The sequence below is a fragment of the Haliotis rubra genome, unplaced genomic scaffold (genome assembly GCF_003918875.1).
Source record: "Haliotis rubra isolate DU_JTF1 unplaced genomic scaffold, ASM391887v1 Scf1033, whole genome shotgun sequence".
Lineage (NCBI taxonomy): Eukaryota > Metazoa > Mollusca > Gastropoda > Lepetellida > Haliotidae > Haliotis > Haliotis rubra.
In genome coordinates this window covers 102,577-114,621 of record NW_025764930.1, presented here as the reverse complement: position 1 = coordinate 114,621, position 12,045 = coordinate 102,577, and the positions used below count along the sequence as shown (strand labels likewise).

Below are 12,045 nucleotides of genomic sequence, written 5' to 3'. Positions count from 1 at the left end.
CGCTACTGCATTAAGAACCCGTTTGTTCAATTGCATAACAAACTTTAGCTGGAGGGGAACACATATGTGCCACAACTTGATCGATAGATCAATTCAGATTACTTTCAATATTATGTTTTCCATTAAAGGCTTTTAAAGTGTTTATCCAGCAATTGGCAACGACATGCAAATAAATATATGTGTGTATTCCATGTTTTACGTCTTGAATTAACTGATGCATCATGTAGACTTTTAAGCCAATTTCAGGTGAAATGTATTTCAGAATAGAACAATAACATGCTTCCTGAACGGAGAATACAAAACCCAGTCTGATGAAGATGTCAGTTGTTTTCAAACATTCCATATACAGATGCCGTAGAGGAAAACATTGACAAGCATTCAAATGCTGATAGCATTGTTCCGGTATTTATGGGACGAAATCAGCAAAATGGTGCAACGGTTCGACGGTAACTTTCAAGATATATTCACGAATGTTGTGCATATGTAACCATTCTTTTTGTAAGAAGATAAGACGATTTGCAAGTTATTCTTTCAAGACTTTCCAAAAGGAATCTTTTGATACATGTTATTGTTAATATATTTTCAAGGTTTATTCAAATGTCCATTGCATACAAATCCATATTTCACTGGTTTCATTTACAAAGAACACTTGAACAGAAACAAAATATACATGCTTCATTTTAGACTTTTCACATAAGACTATGAAACCCTGATACAATCATCAATTACAATTACAATGTGTCCTACCCTGTCATACAATGTTTGGTTGATTCCATCTTAATGATATAATGATGCTGTACAGTCTTATGTGATAATAAGGACATTTATAGTGCGCTAATCTCCATTCACTAGGTAAATGCTCATATCGGTAACAATCAAAGCACAGCACATTATTTACCCGGATTTCCCAAGCTGCCTATGAGGCTCAAGAAGGTTAATAGTCACATGACTTATTCCACCGGGTACCCATTTTCTGCTGGGCGAACAGAGGTAATTTTGAACAAACTCACTTGCCTAAGGTGAGACCACATGTATCACAAGAGATTCGCTGTGGGACAGGACTGAACTCCTAGAAACTCTCAGGAGTCCAGCTGCCAAACACGGTCACCAGTCCAAGTACTCTCCGTCCCCAAAGTTGCTAAACTTCAACTGATTTGTGAGCTGAGCTCCACGCACAGGACCACACACCCCACACCAATGGGTTACAAAATGTACATTCTATACAATTGTATAATTGATTTGACTTAAATTGGACTCTGTGACAGGAAACAAAAGAAGAAAGAAATATGATGTAATTAACTATTGTATTCTAACATTGACTAAATGCCCAAATCAATGCAAATAAATTCAGCTATGTATTGTATGGCAGTAACTATGTTCAGAGTCAGTAAAATACAAGAGCAGGGACTATATAGCCATAAAGACAATGATGCAATACAATCCACCTCTCAGCAACAGTAATCCAACTTGCAGCTGGAGAGGGTGCGATCACAACACAAAATGCTGGTCCTCTCGTTACTTGTTACTAATGATGCAATGTGAGATGAGAGGCAAGAGTTAACTCCTTTTACAAACAGGTCTTCTGAAATGAGGTCTTTTTAGCCCTTTCCAGATCATTCGAATATTCTGTGAGTCAGAAGACGTTGAAAGTCTCTAGAAGTCTAAGTATAGCCAACCACTGCCACTTACTGAATCCTACAGTACGATGTAAAGCAATTGAAACACTGTTGCACAAGTACACTGCCTCATAACAACACCCATTATATCGGATGAACTATGGTCAGTTACAATTTGGCCTTACCTTAAGAGATTAAGTATCAACAAACACTATTGCAGATAGATATAAATGATGTTATTCATGATAGTCAATGCCATGTATTTCCTCGTTAACGAATTCACCCTATAATTCATCGTAATGGCATTCTACACTCTCCAATTTGACATACAGGTCCTAGATATTTTTGAGGAACAGAATTCCATAACATCAAACTCAAAGGTTGTTTTCATGCTTTGAAAATGCTTTCATATTTACATTTGCACAGGCCGAGATGACAAACTGTAGTTTTCAAATGCGACAATATTTGCTTGAAATTACAACAGACCTTATCAGTTAATGCATTAAGAACCCATCAGTACAACCGCAAACATATTTGACTTCATGGAATAATGTGCCATAGCTTGATTGGCAAATTGTTTCAGATAGCTTTGCATTTCCACTTCCATTGAAAGCTTTTAACTCTTTAGGCTTGTAATGTGATTGTAATTACAGTCAGACGCATACTGTTATATTTACTCACACTGGATTCGCCTCAGCGCTTGAGAGCATTTTAGAACGTTTGTGATATTGAATTGTGTTCAGAGTTAACTAATGCATCGTCACACAAACTATTACTTCTAATACTGGTCACATTGCGTTGAGAATAGCACGAGCGGAAGGTGCAGTCTGAGTATTCATCACACATTTGTCATCCAGTCTGTGGAAGATGTTTAAGGTTGTGAACAATGCCGTTGGTTCATCTAGTGAAACAGATGACGTACAGGACACACTGACATGTATCCAGAGACTGATAGCATTGTCCGGATCATCATGGGATTATCAGCAACCGAAGTTAGGAAAATGCTGCAACGGTTGGACGGTAGCTTCCCGAATATATTCATTAGTGGTGTGCATAATTTACATTCTCAACTGTATCCAGATGATTCCGTCGTATATCGCCGCTAAATCTTTCATCGACGCAAGTCTTACCATTGTAAACCACATTGTGGCGCTGTTAACTTTAACCTATTGGGCTCTCAGTACCAACATCCACAGCAAGGTTCACCTATTCTACAAACGTCTTCAGGAAGTACGGTTGAAGTTTAACAGTTGTGTTCCAGCAAAGAGACTGAGGCAGAGGGTGAAGTGGACATGTGTATGCATTACGATCTTCGCAGCATTCATTGGTGTGGCCACCGGATTATTCACAAACATGTTAGGTGATACATCCACTTATTTCTTTTGGCCGTCACTCGTTTTGTCTTCGATAGCAAGTGGTTGCATGGTTTTGCTAAACCATTCGTTATTGCTTCTGTTTTTGTCTATCTCCCTTCTTCTTACTTATGAGTATGATAATTGCACACTGAGATTGGTCAGGGCCTCTGAAGGGTCCATGAAAGAAGAGGAGATTGAGGACATTCGAGGCTACCATGCATCCTTAACAGACCTTGTGGAACATGTGTGTTCCCTCATGTCCAGACACGTGGCTGCTGGCTACGTCAGCTCCTTCCTCGCTGTGTGTTTCTGTCTGTACAACATCATCAACGATGACAAGTCTTTTACGACCCTGGCCGTCACCTCATTTGCTGTGGGCTCGTCCATTACTCATCTCATCGCTCTCACCTATACTGGTGTCAGACTCCATGAAGCGGTAAGTGTTAGAATATTGTTGTAAAGGTGAACAATGACATACATAATACAGAAAAATGATGCATTCTACAAACTAAATGTACTGAATGCCCATATCATCACAAATAGATTCTATGGTTGGACATGATTCATAAAGCTTTCATTGGACTTTTTCTAATGCTTTCTTCTTTCTAGGACGAACCCATGTCAACCGTTTTCATGATTTCACAATATTTCAATCCAAATGAATTTGATAATAATGCTAATTGTTATGACATATGAGTGACATTATTAAATTTTGCCGTCTCTACCATTCGTCCATTAATTTAAATCAGATGTTTGGGACATGACAAGAGAACCGAACCATCTTGAAATAGTGATAATTCCAGGTGTTAGAACATTTTTTTGACAGTTTAAGTTCTCATTAAAAACTTTTTTCTTCTATCATTTATTATGTCTTAGTAAAAACTGAGGTTTTTCATCATTTATTTTGAAGTAAATAACTGCAATGTTTGTATACAGGCACATCAACCTCTGACTATTCTGCATGATTTGGCTGGGAGAAATATGCCAGATAGAGTAATTGGACTGGTAAGAAAACAATTGTAACTGTTTGCTGAGTGACAACTCTTCTTGAGTTATTTGTATATGTTCTTTTAATTATACATGCATGTTTGTTGATCAAAATTCCTGCGTCTGGCTGAATAGGTCAATGTTTAGTGCAATTATATCAAAATGAACGTAGGAAATATTCCAAGCCCACCTTCACTGACTTCAATATATAAGGATTCTACACTTACTAAATACCTCTGCAACACACTTTCTCACTTCGCTGTAATCTCCCCCTCATATATGAATGATTTTCAGAATACAACATTGGCAGATACAGTCGGAAACATTTCTACTGATATCTGATCCATGCTGACTGACTCGTGTCAATAATGTTTCCCCAACTTATAAACCTCATGTGACGTCATCCTATTGTCTTGGCACAAGATTATTTCTCTATAAGTTTTTTTATGTTTCTTTTATTTTTATGGAAATCCCCGGAGTATTAGATGTAATCCCTTGGAATTTATATAGAATCCCGGAGATATCACCTCATGACTTGTACAGTATACTTTCTTCTTGGAAGGACACCAAAACAGAATTTCAGAATATATTTAGTGAAAGCTGGAGGTAACGTGTTTGGCAGGAATGGACATTGTATGAACATTGGGAGCATTTATGTCCTCGGAGCCAACTTCGGATTCCGCCTGAGCTTCAACAGGGTCAGTGGGCGTGGTGTTGGACGTTGTGCGTGTCCGTTTTGTAAAGAAAGTAGACACAACCTCTTGCTGCTCGTCAGAGGAATGCTTATAGGTCCGTAAGGCCTTCCTTCAGTGACTGTAAGCAATGGGTATACTTTTAAGAACAACTTTACGAGGTTTACGTTTCTCTCTGGGGTTTTGTATGTTCTAAGCATGTAAAATGACTATTAAATTTTTTTATCCTCCACAAGTTGTTAGGAATAAATTATTTTGCCATACTCATACATAGCCAGAGTTTATAGCTGACACTATTTCCAAAGAGAAAAATCGATTGCAATTGACACAAATATTTGACTACAAATAGACGACAATGTGAATAAGAGGACCAATTTTTTGTATCAAATTGTTGCTAAAGGATCATATGGTCCTCTATAGGACTTACAAATCTGAGTAACGGACCTGTTACATTGCAGATGAGTTCCTCTTCCACGTTAGCCTGGAATAGTCGCATGGCCGCCGTAGCTCGCAGGGTGTGATTTGTTTTGCCTCTTACCCCACCTGCTTCACACAATCGCTTGATAGTGCCCTGTAGGGCGTTGTACCCCACTGGACATTTCGTGAACCAATTGCCAGAAGTTGGTTTAGTGACTGGTTTAAAGGAAAAGATGTCCGTGTCCTTTCCGGCAGTGCTGGAACATGGCATATTCAAAATTAGTCTCAACCTATATTTCAATTATCATAAATGTCAGCATGCAAGGGTTTTGAAGAATCAAGATTACCTACCACAGAGACTTGTACTTCTGAAACAGCCCGAAGAAACATCTATCTTTGTTTCCGTTTTCATATGCCCGTACTTCCTTCAGTGTAGTTTTTCGGTAGTTGATGCCGCCTTGATTCGTTTTACTGCTATCCTCTTTATACAGCAAATAACGATGTCCTCGCGCATCAAGATGTGGGCCAGTGATTTGGGGTTTGTTCCACAATCTTAAATTTCGGTGTTCCTTGCCTCCCCTCAGAGCAAAATGAAGGCCTGAAACAACTAGAACATAAACTTACTTTTTAGATACGGATCACCTGCATACTAGCTAGGATAATGAATGATCGCCAAACTAAAAAATATAGACACCAAAAGATTTTGTGCATTTTTCTGGCATTCCTACATAAAGCAGTGAATAACATGTAGACTGTTCGATGGTTAATCATTCACCTCAAAATGTTAACTGCCATACTGAAATCATTCTAAAACCTACATGTAAGATAGAGTGCTGTATCCAAAAGTTGTGTTGGATTGTCCTCTCCAAGACTGTCTTGCTCCCACAAACACTCCTCCTCCTCCTCTGTCGAAATGACGTCCGTTTTCTTCCTACTTGCAGCTCCCAAACCACATTTAGAAAGGCCCCTCATGCTTGCATCTAAACTATTTCTGGCTGCTTTAAATTCATCATCCTCAAAAATGTTTGAATTTCGACCTTTTCCTTGTAAACTTGACTGCAATGCTGAAAACAACTCATAGAGAGAATTTGAGGGATAGTTTGTGCCATCTGTTTTTCTTGCTTCAAAGACAAAATATTGTAAGGCGATGTTGATATTCTGTGGACTCATTTCTAGAATGTTTTCAAACAAACATGGAGACGGCATCACAAGATTATCTGCAACAGACCTCATGCTTCGCTCCTCTTGCCATCTTTAAAAACTCCTAAACCCCAATCATTGTTGATTTCGGGACACACATTTCTTTATTTTTTTTAAAGTTCTTCACTAGTAAGAGGCTTTCCAAAGCGACACATAAAAGCATTGTCTTCTGTCTCCTTTTCATCACTGTCCGGCGGGTTAAACGAAGATTGAGTACTGAAGATATCATCATCTTCGACTCTCATTTTGACTAACTGCTACCACCGCTGTCCAACGAAAATGTGACAGAACACCGCGTGATTCTGTTTTATGCACATTCTGCACGTGCATAACGTGGGCAGGTAGTGACACTCAACGTGATATAACGAAGCCATATGTTTTTCGTTGACCAGAAACACTAAAAAAAAATTTTTTTAAACGATATTCGGTTTATAAGCTAGATAAAACATTTCCCCTCGGGTTTTTATGAGATTTAAAACCCGTAACCCTCGGGATAAAGGGTTTTAAATCTCCTAAAAAAAACGGAAACAGTTTATCCTACACATAAATCAAACCACAAAGGGCAGAGTCAATTCCATGTATGGCGTTTTTTGACATCGTAGGTCATCAGGTCGCTCGCGCACGCGCGCACACACACACACACACACACACACAAACACACACCACCACAGTCACCATCGTCACCATCACCACCAAAGCCGTTCAGTGTTCGTTGGTGTTTATGTGTTAGTTCTTTTAAGAAATAACATTTTCTTTTCTCTGAAAGTTTACTGAAACTTGGAGGGAGGTCAGATGTCAAATCATGGATGACATCAAACAAGCTGGGGTAAATGAGGATAAAACCGAGGCTATCCTTATTGCTCCGAATTCCCGAATACAGAAATGCCAGGTTCCTAACATCAGGATTGGAGATACAAACATAGTGTTTTCCCCTGTGGTAAAGAATCTTGGTGTGTATCTAAATTCAGGGCTCAACATGGAGCAACACGTCACTCATGTGTGTCGTTCCTGCCACTTCCATCTCAGGAACATTGGAGCCATCCGCCATCTCTTAACAACTGATGCTGATGCCACTCTGGCAAGATCCCTCATTTTATCCAGGCTGGACTATTGCAATAGTCTTTGTGCAGGCATCACTTCTGAACAACTAGACAGACTTCAGAAGATCCAGAACAGCGCAGCAAGACTTGTCACTAGAACCAAATCCAGATGCCACATATCTCCCATACTAAAGTCACTCCATTGGCTTCCCACCCGCGAAAGAATAAAATTCAAAACGCTGTCTCTTGTATATTCGGCACTAAACTGTTCATCACCCTCCTACATGCAAGATCTTATAACACCCTACACTCCAGCGCGGCCTCTCAGATCTCAAGACAAAGGTCTTCTCAGTGTCCCAAAATACAAGTTGCAATCTTTTGGCGGCAGATCTTTCAGCGTTCACTCAGCTTCCCTCTGGAACTCACTACCTCTCCATGTCAAGTCATCTCCTTCCATCTCCATCTTTAAATCAAGACTCAAAACATTCTTGTTCAAGCACAACTAAATCTTATAAAAATTCTTCCTGTATATAGTGTACATATTTACTGTTGCGCAAAGAGCATGCCCTTGAGGTGTGGAGTTACTACTATACTGCGCTCTACAAATGTCCATATTATTATTATAGGTCCATTAAGGTAGATAGATGCTCTGGCTCTATCATAGCCGGTTTATTGACACAACGAATATGTGTCAGTCATTCTGTTTTAACACACTACTTGCAATGAACCAGTGAAATCCTGAGATTCTGAGAAGTATGGCATCCTCCATAGGTCACTTGTAGTGGACGGTCCATAATGTCATTAGTTTGCTAACGTTTTCTGGCCAATGGTCAGTAGTCGATGAATGATAAACAACATCTCACGCAATAGGTCTCATTGACATGCCAGCATTGCGCATACCAATAACTTTGCATATTAAGAACGAAATCAACTGATTTTCAATTTTATGGAATGCACGTAGTTTAAAATGCACGCCTTTGATCGAATCACGTGCATATCTAAAATCAATTTATGGTGCACCCTAAGGGTCAAAATAATTATACACAAATGATTATGATATGAATATAAATGCTTCAGTCCTGCCCCACAAGCACATGTGATACATTGTGGTGAAATATTTACCTTGCCTGTTGTCAGTTGAATATATATCTTACGATCTGGACATCTAGGTCACTCTGTTCACGAACAAGTTGTCTCAACGTCAGATCGGAATCAGTGCCTCAGGACTCATGACCATCACGAAGGACACTATCTTAACGGTATGTTGAATGCATTTAACTCAACACGCATTTATCCACAATGGTATTTTCCAGGTTGTAGTATAAAACAGTTCTTTTGTTCACTAAATATATGATATTATATCTATACATAGTTTCTCTTATTTACGTATTTATCCTCCTATTGTTTGTTTTCGTGAAGAACCGGCCAGACTCGCTGATTTGATTGATACATGTAATTTCCCAAATGCCGAGATCGAAATTCACTGTGTCGGTTAATGTTACGTCTTGCCCACTTTCCACTGTTTAAATACCCCATCATATAGCTGAAACAGGCTTGTCTGTAGCCCTACAATACATCAGTAACTTTTGCTTCATTGTTTGAACAGATCATCGGTACCCTCCTCACCTACGTTTTCATTGTGATCCAGTTTAAACCGGAATCAAGTTGTGGATGTCGACAGGCTGGAAACGCAACGGCAATATAGTATGACCGACGAATACTTGAGCCGTTCGTTATTCAGTGAGAGACTGTCATTTCTTGTAACATCGTCCGTTTTTCAACCGAATCGTGACTGAAACAAGTATATATTAATAATACTTTTAGACTATAAAACCTGTCGACAAAGAACAGGGAAAGAACTGGACTATCACAGATAAAGATTTAAAGCTTGTGTCTAAGCTGTAATGAGTGCCTATCCAAACCAATACAATATACACATGGGCTACGGTTTACCAGCATTTAAAATATTTTCTACAAGGATATTGAGTTGGATGTATACAATTTCTCATTTATAATCACCGAATGAGATAACAAGTAGTGTCACAGAGTGTATTGCTGGTTTATCTGTGTTACCAACGATGTGAACATGACTAGACAAACAACAAAAGATGTCATGTTGGCCAGTACCGAGATCACTGGAACAGTTATCTGATAATCTTAATGACAGAGACCAAGATCCAATGACGGTGGCGCTGGCAAAAGCCTCACCATCCTTAGGTCCATCTGTGCATATAGATGTGAAAGTATCATCTGTGTTTCTTAATTCATAATATTCTTGTTGATAAATACGATGATTTCTTTCAGATTCTCTAATTTAGTTAATGTTAGAACCACCCTGTAGATCTTGTAGAGTTCCTCACAGTCGTAAGCTGGACTTTATTGAATAGAACGTAATATAGATATGTGCTGTATAGATTAGGTTGTGCGCCACATAACGTTGTTTCATGGAAGGTCCTGCACAACAGATTCCATATTTTAACTATGAATCGTAGAAGTGTTAAATACTCCAAGGCAAAGTCTCGGGTCACCGTAATAACTTTAAATTGCCTTTACAGGCTCTGACATTGATGATTGAGCACTTTAGAGAGGATCATTGCTCTATATAGTTGCACAGTTTTTTCCCTAATGCCCTATCCTTACATGTTTGTATTGACGGGCATGATTTCACTTTTGCAAAAATATCCATTTAAGACGATACTTCCCTAACCCGTCACCTTTATTGTTGCTACTTATAACAAGAAAAAAGTCCTGCGAACATTTTGTTCCACTAATCTATATTAGGATGGTGGTTATAACATGCCCACCGGTCTAATATTATGCCCGTGGAATTTGAAATTGTACATTATATACAATCGTATACTTCATTGCACTTTGTGACAGGATATTTCATTTTGGACTTTCCCACATTATTATAAGGGATGATGTAAAACCAGCTTCGGTCGATGCAGGCAGCAAAAGTACTGTAAGACCCCATGGTCCCTAGAATGATGCTCTACCTTTAGTTGTTGACAGTCTATAGTCAGTTTTCTTATTGTATGGTCCCAAATAGGTATATAAACTAAAGACTAGTTTAATATTTCAGATATTGATATTCTAGTTGTTTTACTGTCCTTTGTCGAAATATATATTTATACTGTAATATTACCTTTTGTTAATGTGTTACCTGTTTTAGTCAAGATATTGCTGACATATTGCCGATGTAACTATAAATTTTAACTCACTCACTCACTCACTCAATCACATATTTTTTACGAAGGACGTTTTACTGTTCAGCCAGTAACATGCACTGTCATTAGTAGGTCTGTGTATATTTTATGTTTATGTTTTTATGTTTGTGTATGTTTTACGTCTTGTCGTATTGGACTGTCTTCTGAATTAAATGATGCACCCTGAATACAGGTGACTTCGAGTTGAGAATAGAATAATAACATGCAACTTGCACAGAGAATATCACATGTATTTATAATCCAGTCTGTTGATAATGTCAAAGGATTTTTAAAAATAATGTCACTACATGTACAGATGGTACTGGTGTTGTGCAGGGAACATTGACAGGAATCCGAAGACTGATTTTTTTTAATTTGACTGGTACTGAATGGAATATGTTCGATGACTGCCACATGTTCTGTAGATATAGTGACAATAGTCATTGTCCTCTCACAAGACACACGTCCACGAAGAGGTGCGTTGTGTCCTCAGTGTGTTGTTATCATTATTCTTCACCTCCTTGGCACAGACATGTTGGCCAGTTGTGAAGGTGTCCTTGGCACATTTAACATCTGAACTGTCAAGGGCGTTAGGCGACTAATCGGAACAGCCACCTGGACATGCAAATGTGCATGAAGTCACTACCAGTGACAGACAAAAAGGGCCATCTCAAAATCAGATACATCACATCATGCTTTGCCATTTAACGTGAAGCAAAAAGGAATACAAGGTAATATCAGCGATCATGTTGATTTTTTAAAATGCCATTAATCAGAACTGATAAATAATGGTCATTTGGTTGAAAAGCATAGCAATTGGCAAGGAAGGCAGAACGTATGATTTGTTATTTACAGAAAAGCTTGCACATATTGATTGTTGTCAAGGTATGAATCACAAATCATTTTCTACATCAAACTGAATCTCATTCGTCCTCAAGGTGTACGCCACTGGTCATGTGTCATGCTAAAAGAGGAAAGATGACATTTCTCCACGGAAGTGCTTCCCATCACAAGTATTGCCGTCTACACTTGAGACGTGGACGTCAATGTTCCATCGTGAAAATTGCCCGGGAGACTGAGCGTCTTTCACAAATGCCGTACATGCATAGATGTCTATTCGAGCAGCTACATCTGTTGCCAGGTATGGTACCGGCTGTAAGGGTTGCTGGCTTGAACCTGTTTCGTGCGTTGTTGAAACTTGATGTATTGTCATGACTCGTGGTCGGGCACTGACGGTCAATAACTTGATTGTTTTGCTGAAAACGACACCATATGCGCCAAGTGGTGTTTGCATATGGTTGAAAGGAGCATAATCATGCTGCTAAGTACCAAAGTGAAGCATATTAATACACATATCGAATAATTTATTTAATATATTTAGACTGAGAAGGAATGATAAGCTTCTGAGATCAAAATGCTGCAATAGAGTTTAATGAACCAAACTAAAATGAGTAATTTACAATATAAAGTACTTTACAATGTAACATTCAAAAGAAATAACTGACAATAATTCCCATTAGGTATAATGCCTC

The 12,045-nt window shown here is 38.7% G+C and overlaps 1 protein-coding gene across 2 annotated transcripts in view; it reads left to right on the top strand.

The window, feature by feature from the left end:
- Positions 1–3,171: 3,171 nt before the first annotated feature.
- The window catches only part of LOC124273255, a 29,492-nt gene continuing 20,618 nt past the window's right edge, over positions 3,172–12,045 (top strand). Inside the window, exons 1-4 of one of the 2 annotated variants that reach the window (XM_046708470.1) lie at positions 3,172–3,407; positions 3,908–3,976; positions 8,477–8,566; positions 8,914–10,673. In XM_046708470.1, coding sequence (XP_046564426.1) covers positions 3,228–3,407; positions 3,908–3,976; positions 8,477–8,566; positions 8,914–9,012 — 438 coding nt within the window. In that variant the 5' untranslated portion in view covers positions 3,172–3,227 and the 3' untranslated portion in view covers positions 9,013–10,673. Of the gene's footprint in view, positions 3,408–3,907; positions 3,977–8,476; positions 8,567–8,913; positions 10,674–12,045 lie in introns of those variants that run through there. The other variant, XM_046708478.1, reaches the window with a different exon arrangement.